Source organism: Culex quinquefasciatus, chromosome 1, assembly GCF_015732765.1.
Source record: "Culex quinquefasciatus strain JHB chromosome 1, VPISU_Cqui_1.0_pri_paternal, whole genome shotgun sequence".
NCBI classification, from domain to species: Eukaryota; Metazoa; Arthropoda; class Insecta; order Diptera; family Culicidae; genus Culex; species Culex quinquefasciatus.
In genome coordinates this window covers 82,949,802-82,969,662 of record NC_051861.1, presented here as the reverse complement: position 1 = coordinate 82,969,662, position 19,861 = coordinate 82,949,802, and the positions used below count along the sequence as shown (strand labels likewise).

At 34.1% G+C, this 19,861-nt stretch overlaps 2 protein-coding genes and 2 long non-coding RNA genes across 5 annotated transcripts in view; 2 read left to right on the top strand and 2 right to left on the bottom strand.

The window, feature by feature from the left end:
- Positions 1 to 233: 233 nt before the first annotated feature.
- LOC6046575 (enhancer of rudimentary homolog) lies at positions 234 to 8,429 on the bottom strand. The gene is made up of 3 exons (XM_001863721.2): positions 8,202 to 8,429; positions 7,812 to 8,068; positions 234 to 763 (listed from the first exon to the last, which is right to left on the bottom strand). The coding sequence occupies exons 2-3, from the start codon at positions 7,998 to 8,000 to the stop codon at positions 641 to 643; spliced, it is 312 nt and encodes a 103-aa protein (XP_001863756.2). The 5' UTR covers positions 8,001 to 8,068; positions 8,202 to 8,429; the 3' UTR covers positions 234 to 640.
- A 404-nt stretch (positions 8,430 to 8,833) lies between these two features.
- LOC119765533 lies at positions 8,834 to 9,956 on the top strand. The gene is made up of 2 exons (XR_005276798.1): positions 8,834 to 9,302; positions 9,370 to 9,956. It is a non-coding gene; the product is annotated as an uncharacterized LOC119765533 (long non-coding RNA).
- A 529-nt stretch (positions 9,957 to 10,485) lies between these two features.
- Positions 10,486 to 11,247, bottom strand: LOC119765534. Its single transcript, XR_005276799.1, has 2 exons — positions 10,983 to 11,247; positions 10,486 to 10,923 (listed from the first exon to the last, which is right to left on the bottom strand). It is a non-coding gene; the product is annotated as an uncharacterized LOC119765534 (long non-coding RNA).
- Positions 11,248 to 13,601: 2,354 nt separating this feature from the next.
- LOC119765407 overlaps positions 13,602 to 19,861 on the top strand; it is a 61,760-nt gene continuing 55,500 nt past the window's right edge. The window contains exon 1 of one of the 2 annotated variants that reach the window (XM_038249195.1): positions 13,602 to 14,214. The gene's annotated coding sequence lies outside the window, so the exon portion shown is untranslated. The remainder of the gene's footprint in view (positions 14,215 to 19,861) is intronic. The other variant, XR_005276700.1, reaches the window with a different exon arrangement.

The following is a 19,861-nucleotide window of genomic DNA, read 5'->3' as shown; positions in this document are numbered from 1 at the left end:
CCTTGAATTTGAAACCACAAAACACAGCTCAATTTTCAGTGACTTGAACGTTCGATTTGAGGCAATCAACTCCGTGATCAATTTCCAACAAGTCACGTTTCGCGTTTACTTTTCGCGTGTGCTCGTCAACTTTTCAGTTTAGAACATGTTTAGCTTTGTCATCATCAAGCTAAAATGGGTAGTGATATTGCAGTAAATTTTAAACCCCTTCTACGAGCAATTGCAGAAGTTTGTTTTATCGATTATTATTTTTATTTGATTTTATTACTTTGTTTTCGCTGGACTGCCTTACATTTCATGACGGGAAAATCTTATCATTTAAAATTAATCTGTAAATTAAATACACAAAAGCGTCTGTCTTTCGCACTCTTCTTCCTTCTCCCCAAGTCGCGGTTTCGTAGTTTGTAATTCAACTTCTGGCTCCGTTTCCCCTCCCCCCCTCTTTTATTTAATTTATTCAAAAAAAAAGAATTAAAAGAAATCAAAATAATAGCATTATTTCTTTGTTGTATGAATAGAAGATTCAAAGTTTGGACCAGATAAATGAAAAAAAAAAAATAATCTTGTCGGTTTGTCGTCCTCGTCGTCTGTCCGTAATGTTAATAGTTTTGAGAGTGTGTTGGTTGGTAGGTGGGCTGATTTACGGGGTGGTTCCGGCCGCTTGCCGCAGCAGCACGTAAATCTTCTCCTTGATCCACTCCTTGTTGTACGGCGCGTACGTGTTGGTCGACTTTTGGTACACGAGGCAGCTCAGGTCCGCGAGCTGGAAGAACAACAGGAAAGAAAGGGAGAATTTCAGTGGAAGTTGGGGAGTCAGTGTCGATTATGCAACACAGAAGGTATTGTTTTGATTTGCAGGGTTGTTACGGACGGCGCGGATCGTGCAGGGTTGTTACGGACGGCGCGGATGGCAATTTTGATAAATAAATTAATTGAGAGAGATAGAATTACTTTCAAGTTATTAAGAAAAATATTATCAGGAATTACAATAACTTGTTTTTTTCCTTTGAGTGCAAGAATTTCATAATTTTTATTAATTGAATTTTCTTCTGAAAATGTTTGTTTGTATTTTCTTAGTACGAAACGTCGAAAAATGAAGATGAAGATTATGTAGAAATTATTTTTTATATGTTTCTTGTCATTTCTTAACATCTCCGGCTCTGAATATTTAATTTCTGAGTTTTGAGTAATGATTTTTAACCTTATTTATTTTTATTTTTATACTGGATTTATTCAATTTTTAATTCTGTAAATCAAATATTACAAACTTTTCCCGAAGATATAGACATTAGAATGTGTAACAAAAACTATTATTGGGGCTTGTTCTGGTGGGCGCCAAATATGAGCTTGATTGGACGTAACAGAAGCTGGCCTCCACTTTCAAATTGTGGAATGGAATTTAATCGGTAGAAATATTTATTTTCTAAATTTAAACATTCTTGGCGAAAATAAAAAGATCAGAACATTCCAAATTCAAAGCTTCAGAAACTAAAAAAAAAATCGAAAAAAATTGTTTTAATAGTTTTTATTAAAACAAAAAAAAAATCAAAATACATATTTTTTTTAATTTCTTAAATCGTAATTTAAAAATCTGAAATTTCAAAATTTTAGTAATCTGAAATTCAAAATACCAAAAATTTGGGTAATCGAAAATTGAAGATTTAAAAAAAATCAAAATTAAAAAGTCAAAATTTAAACTAAACTAAAAAATATCAAATTCAAAACAACATAGAAAAAAAATCTTAGATCTAAAATAATTTTAGTATTCTTAAGCATATAAATTCTAAAATTCTAAAATTCTTAAATTCGTAAGTTCTTAAATTCTTGAATTCCAAAATTTTTGTAGCCCTATTTTAGGTAAGAGATTTTGAAATTATTGAAAGACATTTTTTTAAATATCGGAAATTAAATTTCTTTCGGAGTGAAATTTTAGCGAGGATTTTGGATTACAAACTGTGTACAAAGATTTTGAATATTTAGTCTTTCGAAATTTAAAATTTTATCATATTATAATTTTAGATTTTGATTTAATTTTGAGGTTATATTTTGAAAATAAATTTTTAGGTTTTGCCTTTCTTACTAAAGAAAGGTATAGGTTTTACTTTAAGCCAGGACGTCATTTCCAGCTTCGTAAATATGTCGATTCAGCATGAATTTTAAACCGAAAAATCGCTAAAAAATCACACTGCATCGATTTTAGCCGCTCTATCGATTCACCTTGATAGAACTCGTCTATCTCTAACCCTCGAATTTTGAGAAAATAAATTCCGTGGAGGTCGAGTGATGTTCGTATGTGGTAAAATTTTGCAAAATTTTGTGTCGCGCCGTTCTCAGCTCCCATAAATCCGATTTCGATTCTCCTAAATGCAGATGAAAGCTAGTGTGCTGAACCTGGGCGAGTTGCCGCGCAAATTTCGAATTATCCATCTGTTTTCGGATACGGCCAGACTTTTCCAGAAAATACACAGTTTCCAAATGAAAATATGGTCAAATTTTTTCATTTTCATATCTTTATTAATCTCAAAATTGCATTTTTCGAGCTCTACAACCTCCCAAATTTTCATCCAGATTCATAATATGGTTCTGGAGTTAGAGCCGTTTGATTGACCTACCATAAGAAACAAAATCCCTAAAAAGGTAAAAGCCCACCTGGTGACCTTCGCCAACATTTTTCATTTCTGATTTTATTCGAAATTTCTTGCTACATTCATAGTACAGACCATGAGTGAGCATCTGAAAGAAATTTACATCGATCGGCAATCCCGATCAATTTTAGAACGATTTACTTTTTGCCTTTCTTACTAAAGAAAGGTATAGGTTTTACTTTAAGCCAGGACGTCATTTCCAGCTTCGTAAATATGTCGATTCAGCATGAATTTTAAACCGAAAAATCGCTAAAAAAATCACACTGCATCGATTTTAGACGCTTCGTCGCCAAGTCGACAAGTTGTCAAGTTGAGCTTCGAATACTGGCGCGAGAATGTTGGCGCATATGTTTCGGCTCGACTTATACTCGTTCGTAGTAGCTTGTCTACCGATGTTTCCTTCAACATGTAAGATATCGTAGCTTTTCGGTTTCATTTGCTCTGTCCGTTTTTGCATAACTGTCCAATGTTCATGCAAAAACTTTTTTGACATAGGACATTCATCCGGGTACAATCAATTTGTTTCCCGTGTGCTCCTAAAATCGCCTTTAAGTAGGCTTCATTTTGTCGTGATTTCGTTAGTTTATTTAACAGAGTTCATTGGATTCCAATAGGAGCTTTCTAAGCTTCTAAGCTTTATATCGTTTTCAAAGTTTTCAATGCTCGCGACGCCAATGGCTATCTACCTAAGGTATTGCGATTGAGTGTGTAGTGGTGCGGTTGTAAAAATATCTATCTCTGACTCTCTCACTTTCGTAGAGGCTGAATGGCAAGCTTCCCACTGTGCGGTTAACTCGGTTTTGCTTTGCGCCTGCTTTGTTCGGTTTTTGGGCTCGTACCAAAACTAGAAAACCAAAACCGCGGTGTGTGTCGTCACTTGCGCATTGGAAGCTAAGAATTTGTACGATTAAAAATATTCGATAGGTGAAAATTGTTAATAATTAATAATACCTTGCTTTCATCATAATTCCGCCCCTTAACCCTGAATTGCTACGTTCAATAAAACTGTTTTTTAAAGGTTTGCTCAGATGTTTTCTATAAATTTGACCGTAGAAGGCGTAGATTGCGAGATAAAATTTTGGTGTCTTCGACAAAGTTGCTTGTATTGGCAAGCCCAAGAACTTTCCGGAAGACAACAAAATTCCCAAAAATGTTCTTGAAAAGTTAGATTTTCAAAATCACTCCAATCGTAAACCACCCGAATTTTCAACCAAACCAAAAGTTGCTTTTTTCCATTTGCAACAACTCTGCTCAAGACCTTCAAACCTTGTGTCCCGATTTGCCCCATTTCCTGTTGACGTAGAGAGCTCAGGCATATTGGTGAGGTCGTTGCGAGATGGGTCTGTTCTCCTTGTGGACTCGCCCTTCATATGCTAAAAAACACAGGAAAATGCATTTTAAATGGTTTTCAGTTGATTTCATTTCCATTTCCATACAAAATTGATTTTTTTTGCCGCCTGATTTTTCGAGCCCCCGAACATGCCATTTCAATAACACATACTGTTAAAATAACAATATGTGTTATAAAATCTTCTTGAAAAATCCATTTTTGCATAAGAGTTAAATAACAGTTTATGCTATCATAACAAAATTTGTTATTGGTCTGATATTGGTTGAAAGCCAAAACCACTTGAGAATAACATTTTTTGTTATGGAAGAAAACCTTCAACTGTTACTTATTGGGATGATTGGAATAAGTGTTAAAATGGAGCCTAACATTTCAAAAGGGCACAAAACTTTTGTAAACAACAGTGTATCCCTTTGACTCAAATGACAGAATGCATAAGGTGTGAGAGGGAGACACTCGTGTTTACAAAAGTTTTGTTATAACGACGAATTACAAATCTGGTTATAAATAACATAAAATGTTGTTGGCCTAGTAATTTCAAATATCAAACAATGTTATTTCCAAGTTATTCCCTTCTGCTCGGGCCGACAACCCTCGAAGGCGCGCAAACTTTCCAAAACATTTGCAACAGCCTAAGATTGTGTTTTTTGTCCTCCAGAATTTTGAAAAAAAAAAAGAATAACTTAGTATTTTATGGATGGTTCCTAAACAGGTCCCAGCACCAAAAACGATCTAATAAAAATATGCAAAATAAATTAAAAGTAAAATTAATTTTCAAGCTGCAACCTGTTATTTGTAACCTTCCTTGGTTTTAACAATAAATTACCCAAAAGCAGGGTGACCATTCGAATTTCGTTTTCAAGACACTCAGTAAAAGGCATTTCTTATCTGTGGATGATTTCAAATTAAAAAAACTATTTATGAAGCCAATGTCAAACGATCAAACGACAATATAACGAACATAATTTAAAAAATAAAACAATCTAACTAATGACAGTTTCAGTAACAATAGAATTTTAGGAATGTATTCGAAAAAAATACATCAAAAATGAAAGCACTTATTTTGATACTTGGTTTTAACTTACAATGAAAAAGGGGATGGTAAAAATGTAAAGATAACTTAATTTAATATTTTCTTCGTTATTTTATTTTTTTGTTTATCAAAAATCTAATTTGATAAGACTGATTACTGATTAGATTTTTCTAAGTTCTCAAAAGGTTTTTTTTAATTCATTGAAAAAAGGTTGGATTTTATACGATATTATTCAACCCATACTCACAAAAAAGTGAATTAAAAATTTTGAAAAAAAATGTTTTGACACGACTTAATGGTTTAAACATTGAAAAATATTTACAACAATCTTTTTCAAATATTTAAGCTATGTGAAAAAATGAAAAAAGAATCGTAGCGCTGGCCAACACTTTTGAAATTAAGCTTTATTTTCATATTAATTAATCCATTTTCTAATTATTACATATTAAACGCATCCAATATTTATTAGGATTTTTAAAGTCTTTTTTAAATCTTTTATTCTCAAATAGATTTAATTAGTGAAAGGAACCTTAAATTTAAATGTTGTTACAAAAGACGAATAGACTGAAACTTATTTGAAAATTTCACAAAATATAACAGAGCAATTCCATGTCAAATAGGGAATCGGTTGTACCCGACCCTCTCCGATTTCAATGAAACTTTGTAGACACATGTTTTCCTACGCTTATATAAGCCATTTTTGTGTATATGGAGCCAACAGTACTCAAAAATAACATTTGAGAAGGGCGTAAGGCTTTCCAATATGTTTGTATTTCGTAATTTAAATGTTGCTGTATCTCGAAGCCGTATCAAAAAGTGGTCAAAGACAAAACTATAGGAAATTTGACGGGCCTTCCCAAAAAAATACACCAAAACAAAAAAACACTCAACTTTTATGAAATTTTCTGATTTTTAAGTAAAAGTCAATATCTGTAAGCCCATACATCCAATTGAAATGTAGTCAAAGACAAACTTATGGGAAATCGGACGAGCTTTCCGGTAAAGATATTTACGAGACTGAAAAATCGAATCTGTCATATAGAAATTGCAAAAAAAAACCATCAAAAACCCCATTTTTTAACATTTTTTATTTTTAAAACCGCTGTAACTTCACATGGATTGGACTTAGGACAATGGTCGATATGGAGACTTTTATGTAAAATTGTGTGGAGAATCGACTCTCGTGTTCGGTTTTTGAAAATTTGATGTTTAGAGCACTATTGAAAAAATACAGTTTCAGTAAATGATTTTTGTATTTTTTTAGGTGAGTTGCTCCATCCTGCATTTTTCGTGAGTATTTTTGTAACATCTTAGGCTATTTTCACAAAAAATTTGAACGAAAAAAAATCGTGGGCTCACCTTCAAACTTGACTTTTAAACTTAAAAATCAAAAAATCTCATAAAAGTGGTTGTTTTTTTCTTTCAATGTATTTTTTCGAAAAGCCCGTCAAATTTCCTACAAGTTTGTTTTTGACCATTTTTTGATACGATGCAACGGCTTCGAGATACAGCAATATTTAAATTATGAAATACAAAAATATTTAAAACACTTACGCCCTTCTCAAATGTCATTATCGAGTGTGACTGGCTCCATATACACAAAAATGGCTTACAAAAGCGTAGGATAACATTTCAACAAAGTTTCATTGAAATCGGAGACGGTTGAGAAAAAAGTACCTAAAAAATTCCTGTTTTGGGCTGGAATTGCTCAACAGATTAATTTAAATAATTCAAATAATTCCAAATTTCAATGGAAATTCAAGTGCAATCGGCTGAAATCAATTTAAAATGTCCCTCCTCGACTCCGACCAGAGCCGAAGGACAAAATTTTTGAAAAATATTTGCATGCGTGTGTGCGTGTGTGCAACCAGCCAAACGGGAAATTTTTGAAAAATATTTGCATCGGCCTAAAAAAAAAAAAAAAGTTACTTTTATTTGTGTTCAGAGCTTATTTGTCATGTTTCCTTTAATTTTTTCTTGAAATTTCACAAAAAAAGAAAAACCCTTCGGTCACATTGGTTTGTTTATGAATTTTCAAGTTTTAGAGTTCCTTTCAACTATAATGGATATTCTAGCAACGAGTTGTGCAAAAGGAGGAAAAAAACGTCTCAACAACCTTCACAAAAAAAGAAAAACCCTTCCGTCACAATGGTTTGTTTATGAATTTTCAAGTTTTAGAGTTCCTTTCAACTATAATGGATATTCTAGCAACGAGTTTGTGCAAAAGGAGGAAAAAACGTCTCAACACAACCTTCGCTGCACACACTCGCATCGGCCTATAAGTTGTAGATGTACTACATCATCAGCTCACTGAGAGCATTAATTTTTATACCTTGTTCACGTCAACTTGTCCCTAATGGGTATCGCTCTCAGAAGCGGCCAATTTAGCGTACGAACCTCCCCAGCCAGGAGGGAATTTTCCGCGTGGTTTTCACCACATGTCATGGATTTTGACATCAATTTTAAGTGCACTTAAAAGATTTAAATTTGAAAAACGATGCACTTTTTGTGTTTCTCTGTGTCTGCTCTCTCCGAAAGCAGTCAAAAATACATAAATATTGTGCAGCAGCAAGCCTAAAACAGCTGTCCCAATTAACCCCATCTGTGGCGCGATTCGCCCGAGATGACGGTAAGCAAACAAGCCAATCGATCTGTTTCGTTTGTTCGCTGTTCAAGCATAAATTAACCTAATTGAATTGAGAAGAAACATTGTTTTTTTTTGTTTCTCTACGGAATTGACCCATGTTGTTGTTGTTGTTCTAAACCCCCACACCAAACTCCTCACCTGGTCAACAAAATCAAACAGCTGGCTAATGTCGTAGGTGATGGTGGGCGTGTTCGGGTTGCGCCGCTTCAGGTGCTCCTCGTAGATCTTGCACACGCCCTCCATGCACTCGTTTACGCTCTCGTAGTCGCTGTACGTTCGCGTCTCCGGATTCCGGGCCGGCTGAACGAGCAGAATCGTGTGCGACATCTTGTTTACTTTCCCTTTCTTGCTTATCAAAACCCGGCGTTAGTTGAAACGTTCCACTGGTGCAATTCCTGAAACGAGCAATAATCCGGTTAAATCCGCGTTCCGGAACCACTTTCGAGCTTCTTCTTCTTTTGTTTTTGGTTAGAATAAAATTCGTCGTCGGTCGGCCATCGTCGAAAAACCAAAGCCGATCAAACTCACCCAAACAAAATCCACCCAATTTGACCGGAATTAACACCTTTCCCGCGGCAATACTGAATGGTTTCCTTGGGGGATGGCCAAACGAACACTTTTCACGCTAAATTGTGGTCCTATGGTGCGATTTAACCCGGAATAAACAACTCGAAAAACTGTTCCAACTATTTTGCGGCTGGTTTTCAAAAGCAAATTCGCGTTCTCTTCTTTGCTGTCTGTCTGTCTCGTTTGACAGCTCGACGACGTCGGCACAGAAGAGCGCTGCCAAGCGACAGATGAGAAAACTAAACAGAGCAGTTGGTGTCATTTTGAACTGGCCTGTTTGGGGTTTTGTTTTGAACTGACCATTCGGAGGTGTTTAAAAAAAAATGTTTTTTTTTTGTATGGATGATTCAAGCAAAACATTGTAAAAGGACACAAGTCAAAAAAGTAAACAAACAGCTTTTTTGTTGCAAACGATGCTAAGAACCTTTAACTAACGCTACATATTGAATAAAGAATAAAAAAGATCACCTTTGTGTGAAAAAAATAGAATTTTACAAAGGCCCAAACCCATGACTTTTTGTTTGATTCGAAGATTTCTCATAGACCCTTTGCTCCCAAGGACCAATATGGAAACTGGGTTGTTTTGTTTTGAAAAACGTGTTAGCTCAGGGACGAAAACAATGTTTTTCAAAACAAAGACCAGAACGTGTATGGCCCTTTGTTTCTAATATTAGGAGAATAACCAGCGGCCGGGACGGAACGGAGCAGCGAGGCCACGGAACACATTACTGTTTCCGGCTGCGACGATAAAGAGGGTCTCATCAATCTGGAACACCGAAACGCCGAATAGTTCGCGCAGCTAGCTTAGAAGTCCAAGAAGTACCTACTGGCGGGAATGACGTTCCATTAAATTTTCATCTGGCCTCGTTCACTGACGGAGGTCGTGAAAGTGGTGGCGGCGGATGGGGACTTCCGGATAGTGGTCGCAGTAGCAATTCGATCTCTTCGTCTCGTTACGGTCAGTTCTCCTCGGCCAGTATCAAAAATTACGCCAAAACGTTCGACCAGATCGAGATCACTTGCCAAAATCTGTTTTGTCCATTTCGAAAAAGAAGGAATCGGGTGAGTGGAAAATTTTGAAAGTGCAAATTCCAAAACATTAATATTTGTTTTTGAATCCCTCTGTTAGATCCCAAAACCCTGCTGCCCCCGCTTCTTCAACTCTTTCATGGAGGAAACCCTGCGGACACACTCAGGTCGTACGTCGCCAACGGGCGTCTACCCGACTTCGGCAGCAACGACGTCCTACCCCCGCAAACGACTATGTCGGGAATCAACCCATCTGACGACGTCCTAAACAACCTGGCAATGATGTCAATTGCTGGTGACGATTGCGGGACTGACCACATAAGCAAGGTCGACGACATAAGCGCCAACACTTCGTGCCGTAGTCGGAGCGGTCGATGGTTTTTTGTTCAAAACAAAAATATGCTGGCCCTTGACACGATCATAAAACTAGGTGGCTGTGATTGCTGCGACGAGGAGGAGGAAGGGTTTGGTGAAGAACCGATAGAAGCAGTTTCCAAGAAGAATCTGCTACCGGAAGCCGCGGCGGCCGATACAAGTCAGCGCTGTTCCGGAATCGAAAAATGAACATCGAGCGTGCTGGTCGACATAAAAACGAAGTCGGTTGAGTTGCCTACGGAGTTTATCAATTTTTACATAAGTAACTGTAATTCGTCATGTGATGAGTAAAAGAATGCTAATTTTTCAATATTTACGTTTTTTATTTAAATGTAACCAACATATTTTGCTTATTGAATACGGTCCGATTTGTTGATGAAGATTTTGTTCTTCAAAGTCTTGAATTGTCCAAGCAGCGAACATTGGTGGCAACGCATGTGAGGAGTCCTCCTGGCTCCAGCACAAGGATGGCGTCGAACATCGTGATCAGTGTGCTGGCACGGGAATTCTTCCACTCGCATAGTTTAATAATTTAATTATGTTTTTTATACCGATTTCTGCTTCAAATAAAAGAAAATTCCGGTAATTTTTACAAATCTCGTTAATTTACACGGTACGAATCAGCTCCGACGTGAAGCGACTTGCAGCGATAAAGTGGCGGAGAGCGTCCGGCGGTGGTGAGAAGTCTGCTGTAGGAACGAGCTCATTGGTACCTGTGTCGGGAGTGTCCGCTCCAGGAAGCGGCTTGGAGAAATGGCCATTCGCAAAAGAGACACTTCATACAACATAAGCCGTGATAATAGTAATATTCGTCCCAATTGAAATAAACGTAACCCAACAATGTTTGCAAATAGATTTTATTTATTCGGTAACAAGCATTACTTCATTTTTCCTTCGATCGACAGTCTTCGGATCCAACCTTCGGTTGAATAATGATAGAAACTCCACCGTGGAACGTTGGCCATCGAATTTTCGATCTTTCCTGAAGCCATTTCTCACATTAGTTTGCATTCCCGTGTCTTACTGTCGCCATCTCGTTCCGATGAAACTCTCCGTTGCTAGTGCTCCGAATCACCGTTTTTCTCGGGAGTTGCTCATGACCGTCCACCGACCCTATAGCTTTTTACGAACGGCCTAGCGATATTGTGGCGCAGTTCCAGCGACAATTTCAGCAGCTTGATTCACACAAGTTCGTCCACGATATACTCTGTTGAAAATCCAGAGAATGCTAGAAGCACCAGCCGAAGCGATCATCTGGATTAACACTAAGTGAATTTGTCTGTAAAATAGAAACTTATCTAAGTATTACCATTTTAAAAACCTTAAAAAGTTACTGACCTTGACAAATGCAGAATGAACATAACACGGCAGCCACGGCAACTTCCCAACCTTATTGCAGAATAAACAACTTCTTCCACTGTAAAATTCTATTTTTCACACCACAATATCGCGATATGCCCTCGATTACACAAAATTCTATCGAAATGGCCGCGAAAATAAAAAAAAACCCCTTTCAAAATTAAAACAAAAGTTTGCTTGAAAAGGCCCCAACACGAAAGCAGACTCTGTTTTGGTTTGGCCTGTCAGGCCAAAACAAAAGAACAACATAAACAAACCGTCATCGTGTTTGGCCTAGGGTCCAACTGGAAAACGAAACTGTCACTGTTTACAAAGGTGCTATCACGCAAAGGGCCCAGCTCGATCCCGCACTGGTAAAACTTTCGCACGAGGCCTAATTATTTTTTTCATTGATTTTCTTGGGGGAAAAAACTGTTCCCGTGAATTTGAATTTAGCGAAGCTTAAGCACACTAGTTTTACGCTATTTGAGTGAATAATCATAGTAAATTGTTCATTTTTCTTAAAATAGGAATTGAATTACTAGTTGCAAATTTCATTCTCGTTTTTCTCAATGTTTTGAAAAATGACAATGGCCGTTTTACAATGTTTTGCTTGGATTGTTCACAAGGAGGAGGGAGGACTGAAATTAAAAAAAAGAGACTACGTGATTTGTGGATGGCCCTGAGGCTTTTTCATATTTTTTGTTGGCATGGACCTGGATGACCCTTTTAAAATTTACAAATTGGGTCCAAAAATGAAGCTTAAATTTGTGATATTATTGTTCACACCTATAAGGCTTACTTTTCTGAGTAAAGTGACCCTTTGTACTACCAAAAAGTCAAAAAAAAACAATAAAAAAAAATTAATTAAATTAACAAATTGACAAGACAACATTTTCCCCTTGGAACGAGCTGTCAAGTACACAGTCACGAACCGGAGTTTTTTTTTTTTTTTTTTTTTTAATGGTCCAATAATTCAAATTTACAGTGTCTGCTTTTTGGGTGTTATAAAACCGCCTTAAGGTGAAGCCGTTGATCATTTTCGAAGAAAATTGATCATCACTTTTAAATACTCTGTATGTATCTCGTTCAATTTAACGAATTTCTGCACCAAAATGAATCAGCATGTGCCGGTTGTTGCCTTCTTGAAGCCATTGAAGGAATTTTTGATCCAAATCAATTGTGCTTCAAAATTTATATAATTTTGTGATTAGTGCGTCGGTGTACTAATTGTTTTCTTTTATTCATGTTTTAACCGAAATCAATCAAAAAAATCAAAACATTTTGCAAAAAAAAACCACTAAGCAGGTGTCTTCATTTGATACATTCGTCTTGATTTGCCCAAGATGTTTCATGAAAAATAATTTAAATTGTTATTATTTGATTAATTTAAAATCATGAAAAGTAATTTTCAAAAAAATAATAATAATTAGACAATATTTAATTCACTAGGCATTTTCCAGATCGATACATTTTTAACAATTTTCCTTTCTTAGTCTAATTAATGTTGAGTTCTAGATTTTTTAAAAGGTTCTATAAACATGTGAAACACAAAAGCTTAACGGACCTTTAAAATATGGATAATGTTTAAATTTTTTTATCGTTGTTCATCTATTTCCACAAAAGAAGACCCTGAATTTCCAGAACAAAATTTGATTTTTTTTTCCAATTTCGGGAATTCCCGGGATTTTTCCCAAAACCGGGAATTCCCGGTTTTTATATTTTGTCCCGGGAATTCCCGAAATTGGAAAAAATATCAAATTTTGGTCTGGTAATTCAGGGTTTTTTTTTGTGGAAATAGATAAACAACGATAAAAAATATTAACCATATATCCATATTTTAAAGGTCCGTTAAGCTTTTGTGTTTCACATGTTTATAGAACCTTTAAAAAATGCTAGATATCAGCATTAATTAGACTAAGAAAGGGAAAATTGTAAAAAATGTATCGATCTGGAAAATGCCTAGCACATTAAATATTTTCTAATTAATTTTATATCTTTTTGAAATTTACTTTTCATGATTTTAAATCAAACAAATAATAACAATTTAAATTATTTTTCATGAAACATCTTTGGCAAATCAAGACGAATGTATAGAATCAAGACACCTGCTAAGTGGTGTTTTTTTTTGCAAAATGTTTTGTTTTTTTTTTTTTGATTTCAGTTGAAACATGAATAGAAGAAAACAATTAGTACACCGACCTCCAAATTAATTGCTTTAAAATCTTCTGAACATATTTAGACTGTAGTCCAATTTTCCTCAGTTGGCGGTAGTGATTCAAGATAATTTATAAAATATTCTTTATATTATACAAACTTATCTAAAATTTAACATAGGCATCACCCTACCATAAGCTTAAGCCACCCGGCGCTCAATAAAGTCACTCACGTGCACACACATACATTCTGGTGGTGTGTGTGTGTGTGTGGGTGCGCTTCCCCGATAAACATACTTCTGCACATGGCGCTGGATGGATTTGTCCCACGTTACTGTTATTTCCAGTTGGATTTTTATTCTTTTCTCTCTTTCTCCCGTTTTCTGTTCTCTTCTCCTCTCTCTGTTCTGCGTCAGTTTTATCTCGCAATCCTACGGTACGGACCGCGCGCGACTTAATTCTGTACTTTTTTATATTGCACAATTTTAATTCGCGTGACTTGTTCTTAAAAGTTTTTTTATGTGTTAATTATGAGTTTTTGTTAACTCACGCAACAATAGATTCTATTGCTAACTAACACTAACGTAGATTGATTGTTCTTAATCGCAACTTAAAAACACGGTCACTCACCTGACTTAAGCCGGAATTTTTTATCCATCGTCGTTCGTGTGGTAGTGCGTGTACTGTCGGGATTTCCCCGTGAATGTGTGCGATAAAAATAAGGCAGCAGAGGAAAATAAAGTAGTTTCTGTTTGTTTACAAATATTTATTTACGTTTGTATTTATTTCTCGACGCATTCCTGCAGTCGCGTGTTGCACAAAAATAATCTCGAAAAAAGTGCACTCGAAAAAATCGTTCTAATCCGATTGAATTAATTTTAGAGTGTGCGAATATGTGTGCGTTTAAAATTGAAAATGTGTGAATAGTCTCGTTTATAACGGTGACGTTTGTATCGTTTTGGTCATCGTTTGATCGCCACCCCCTGAATCCGAAACAGGTGTTTGGGTTGGTGGAATGTGTGAGGAGTAAGAAGATTTCGGGTTAGGAGAAGACAGGATTGTAGAATAATAAGAAGGTATGTTTTGATTTATTTTCATAATATTAATATTAATTTTGAACTACGTTTATCTAGTAATTAGGCGAGATAATGTTGATAAAGTTGTTGATAATGTAAATAAAACGTGTTTTTGAAAACGCTTTGGATCAGGGGTATTGAAAAAACCCTCAAAAGGAAAAAAAAATAAAAAAAATGTTTATTGAACCTTTTTATTTTATGAGCGTCTAACGATAATGATACTGGATAATGGATAATCTATCCTCATCGCAATCGTTTTTTTGATAATTCTACCGGCGAAAATGTTATCGACGATAGCAAACTATAAATAAATTCTTTAAAAAATTGACTTAATCCAACCACATGTTAAATTTTCAATGTTTTCAGTATAAATATATTTTTTGATAATGTGCTAAGTTCCAAAGAAAAAATGCTCAAAAAATTCCACAAAGTACCTAGTTTTTATTATTTGCAATATGGATATCAAATGAATCAAAATTAAGAACACTTTTTCACTTTTATTAGACATTTTTTGTAAAATACTTAAATTTTCAAGAATCACCATATTTTTTGCGAATATACCGTCATCTGGGGCGAAACGGGACACATGGGGCGAATTGAGACAGCTGTTTTACCCTTGATACTGCACAATATTTGTATTTGTTTGATAGTTTTCAGATAAAACAGACCAGATCAACAAAAAAAGTGCATCGACTTCCAAATTTTAAGCTTTTAAGTGCTCTAAAACCTGTTGTCCCTATTCTGACTGTAGTCCCGAATCGCCCCAGGTGACGGTACTCATATTTTCATAAATCGGAATATGGCAATTTTGAATACATTTTCACATTATTAGAGTTATTTTAGGAATATTTAAACTTTTTTTTTGTAAAATACTCAAATTCTCACAAATTATCGTATTTTTGAAAAACACATCATCATCGTAATTCGCAATATGGGTATTAAAAGAAAGCTTAACTGTGACTGCATCGTTATCGAACCTCGATAATTTAATCGTTGGTAATCGGGTGGCATTAAAACTCAAAATAAAATTTGTTGTGGTCTTTTTTTCATTTAATTTTGAATAATTTTTTTGATCATTTCTGACCGCATTCTTCTTCTCGTTCTTTCTACTTTTCTCTTCTTGAGTGAATGTCAAAATTCAAGTTTGACATTCAGCCACCACAGCTGTCCCCGTGCTGCGAAAAAAAACAGGAACAACAAGTGAAAAGAGCAGATTTGAATAAGATCGATTATGTTGCGAAAATTCAAAAAACTTCATAATAACTGGCAAATCATAAAAGGCAACACAATAATAAACCATATATATTATTTAACATTAGATAATTAGTTAAATAAACACATTTTCCCAAGATTTTACAAAAATAAAATAGTTTAAGAATAGTTTCCGCCCTTTTCACATGTTGCTTCAGAGAGCTTCTCAGCATCAACAGCTGAGCATCTGTCAAACCGTGTGTTTGACAATTGCTGTTCGCTGAGGGTGAGTGAGAAGGAAGATGGGAATGTGCGGTCAAATGTGAATTCTTGGGGGTCGTCATAAACCACGTGGTCTCCTTAGGGGGAGGGGTCCGAAATCCGGCCGAAAAAACCATGAAAACCATGGGGGTCGACGGCAGACCACGTGGCCTTTAAAAAAAATCTTTTCTTAAAAAAAAAAAACAAAAAAATACGCGCTTTGAATTTACTTATATGCATACATTTTTTGTTACACTTCAAAACCATATAATTATTCAATTCAATTCAATTAGTGTTTATTAGTAAATAATCAATTTACAATTTAGTGTTTCTTATAACCTAATAGAGTTTTGGAGTTCCTTTCAACTATGGTTTACACTATAATTCATTTAGATGTAATTGGATATTCTAACAATGGATTTGGCAAGAGAAGGAAAAAAAAAACCATATAATTATTGTATATAATTATTGTGTTTAAAATTATTACTTATATTTCAATGTCATAATACTTTCCAATTCAATGTTGAATTATATATTTCGGCAGATTCATATCAATACTTTGAGCCTGTAATTGAATGTACACTTTTCAATACTCATGTAACTACGTCTTGCAAAAGTTTAAAAGCTGTCAAAAAATAAAGTGACAATATCCAAAGTTAATATACCCTAAAAAATGCGTACCAAAATGCAAACACAATTTCATTTTTTTGTTGATGGTATCAAGTAGCTAAAAATGTGCTTGCAAATTTGCATTGAAAGTAGATGTAGTCTTCGATAGTTCTATTTTGGAACAACTTAAAAAATAAATATTACTGACAATTTTATAAGATTTTCGTAACAAGGCAAAAAAATAAATATGTATTATAAATAAAGTGTCTAAAAATGATTCTCTGCGAAAAAAAAAATAATTTTCAATATAATAATTCAATAATCCTATAAGTGATCGAAGAATCTTAATCGAAAGATTTCCTTTTGACACTTAAAACAAACTCAAGATATCTTGTATCTCCTCTCTCATGCAATATTTTTTGTAATACAAAGAAACTAAAACCTCTAATTTCAGGATTATCGCGCAAAATTTCAGTTTCACTACCTCATTTGCAAGTGAAACGTCTTACATTAAAAAATAACCAGTAACGAAAAAACGAACGATACATACTTTAAGATTCACCAAAAAATTTGATGAATATTTTGGTCTAAAATATATTCCTTATTTCTTGGGTTACACAATTCGGAGTGTTATATTACATAACATTTCATAAAATACACGTTTACTATCCATCGTCAAAGTTGTAGGTATTTTTTTTTGTTTTTTTTTTTTTTTTTTAATGTTAATAGGGACCATCTCTTGAGCCAAAGAGAAACATGGGCAAACATTTTAGATTTTTAGAGAAAAAAAAACGAGCTTCAAGCAAACATTGTTTTTGTTTCTCAATTAATTTAAAGATTAAAAAAATAGGGGCCAAAGGTGCCCTTTCCTGAAAATATTAGTTTTTCTTTAAGCTGAAAAAATTTCATATTTGAGATAAAACCACTCAAATATATAGACACATTAAAATAATTTAAGTCACTTAATTTTTAAATGCCGATATCAATTTGTGAAATAAATTTCAATACAATGCCGTTAAAGATCAACATAAATAAAACTCCTTAAAAAAGATGGAACAGTATTTTCAACTCGCTGGTTCTCGGGCATAACTCAACCAACCGGGACATTTTTTTTTGAGTGAATTATAAGGATGGCTAGATGATCCTTAAACTTTGCAGAACTCGATTTGATCAAATCTGTAATTTATGCGATCAAAAACGTCGTTCTAACTTTTGTTTGCTCTGGTAAAAAAATCGCCCGAAAATCCGCGGAGACAAACCCCCAAATTGTGAGTTGAAGTTACCGTTCCAACATTTAAGGGAGGCATTGGCATCCGTGTATATTGGACATGCGTTGGGCGTCCCAGTGTTAATAATTTCAAAGATATTGAAAAGATTGAAAAATTTACTTTTTTTTTGTATTTAGGCCGTTGCAAATATTTTTCAAAGTTTATGTCGCCCCCCCCCCCTTCAAAATTGGTCTGAAAAATCAGGGGGCAAAAAAAATATTTTTCCAAAAAAACTTCAAAATTTCCATGAAAATAGAAGTCTAATCAACTGAAAACAAACTAAAATGCATTTTTCTGCATTAATAATTATATTTAGCATGTTTGGGCTTGTTTAAAAATGTTTTGAATTATTATGAAGTTCCAATGTACAGCACCGCAAAAAAAAATTTTTCGCAAGAAAAAAAAATTCCTGAATACTTAGAAATATTGGAAACTAATGATGGCAAAACAACTGGACAGGTGTATAAAGCATTTTTTGCAATTCCGTCGTGAAACTATTTACTTTTCCTGTCATTCTTGAACGACGAAATAGCCTATTTTTCTGTACCAAAAATAACAGAATCGAATAGCAACACTTTTCAAAATAAATGCTGAAAAGTTCTACTTTTCAGCACTCAAATGGGTGCTGAAAAGTTGAAGTTTTCAGCACTTGTTTCGAAAAGTAACACTTTTCAACATTTTTTTTATTTTAAACGATTTATTAACAAAATACATGAAAATTTGACATAAAATTTCACTCAGTGTGTGTTTTTTGAAATTGCAAAAAATGTTGTATGGAACTCGTTGCAAAACTTGATTTTTTCAGCACTCTTCGTATTTATCCAACTCGGTGAACCTCGTTGGATAAATGCATGACTCGTGCTGAAAAAATCCTCTTTTTGCAACTTGTTGCATAAACTACTATTAAAACACTTTTTTCATTAAAATGTTGAAACCATGGCTCGTAATTTCAATTTTTATGCTTTTTTTATTTTTTTGCCCCCCCCCCCCTCGACTTTAGTCAGAGTCGAGGGACATAAACTTCAAAAAATATTTGCAACGGCCTTATTTTGAGGTAATATCTCAGCAACCAAAAGTTTGATCAAAAATCTTAAATCGTAGATAATTGCCTATTTAAACAACTGAAAAAAATGTAAAATAAATTCCAAATTTTAGCTCAATCTTTTTTAAATTTATCAAAACACGTAGTCGATAGCAAAATCAATTAAAAGTAAGAGTAAGACTTAAACTTGGATGTCCATGACTAAAAGAATGATTTTTAGCGCGTTGTCTACAACTTTTCCAAAGACACGAAATCGATTTTCCAGCAATTCTATACAAAATCGGTCTTTATTCTTTAATTTTAATTTTTGATTTTTTTAATCCGTCTGAAACCTTTTTTTGGGCCCAAGCCATTTTGCATCATTAGTTTGTCCATATAGTTTTCCATACAAATTTGGCAGCAATGAAAATTTAAAAATCTGTATCTTTTGAAGAAATTTTTGGTCGATTTGGTGTCTTCGGCAAAGTTGTAGGTATGGATAAGGACTACACTGAAAAAAATGATACACGGTAAAATTTTTTTTGGTGATTTTTAATTTCACTTTTTGTCACTAAAACATAATTTGCAAAAAAAACACTATTTTTATTTTTTTTTTTAATTTTGCCAACTTTTCAGAAATTTCCAGAACGGGCAAAAAATAGTTGTTTGAGTTATGAATTTTTGAATCAATAATAAAATATTGACCGCAACTTAATTTCAATTTTATTTTTCGATGTAAAATCGAATTTGCAATCTAAAAGTACATTAGTGAAATTTTCATAAAGTTCACCGTTTTCAAGTTATAGCTATTTTTAGGTAACTTTTTTAAAAAATAGTTGCAGTTATTAATTTAAAAAAATAGTGCCCATGTTTGCCCAATTTTGAAAAAAAATTTTTTTTTGAAATGCTGAGAAAATTCTTTGTTGCTTTGTTGCTGAGATATATGCAAAGATTTTAAAACAGAAAAATGGATGTTTACTACCCAAACAACCCATAATTTTCTTATGTCGATATCTCAGCAACTAATGGTGCGATTTTCAATGTTTATAAATAAAACTTTCGTGAAATTTTCCGATCTTTTCGAAATCAATATTTTCAAAAAAAAAATTAAGACTAACATTTCAAAAGGTCGTAATATTGAATGTTTGTCCCTGTCTCTGATTCTTGTATGGAGAAAAAAATTAAACAGCTCGACTTTCTTGGACACACTGAATCATTGGAATCAATCATGCTTTATTAAAAAGAAAAGTTGCTTTAGTTTGGATTTTTATGAATGTTTGGAATAAATAAATATTAA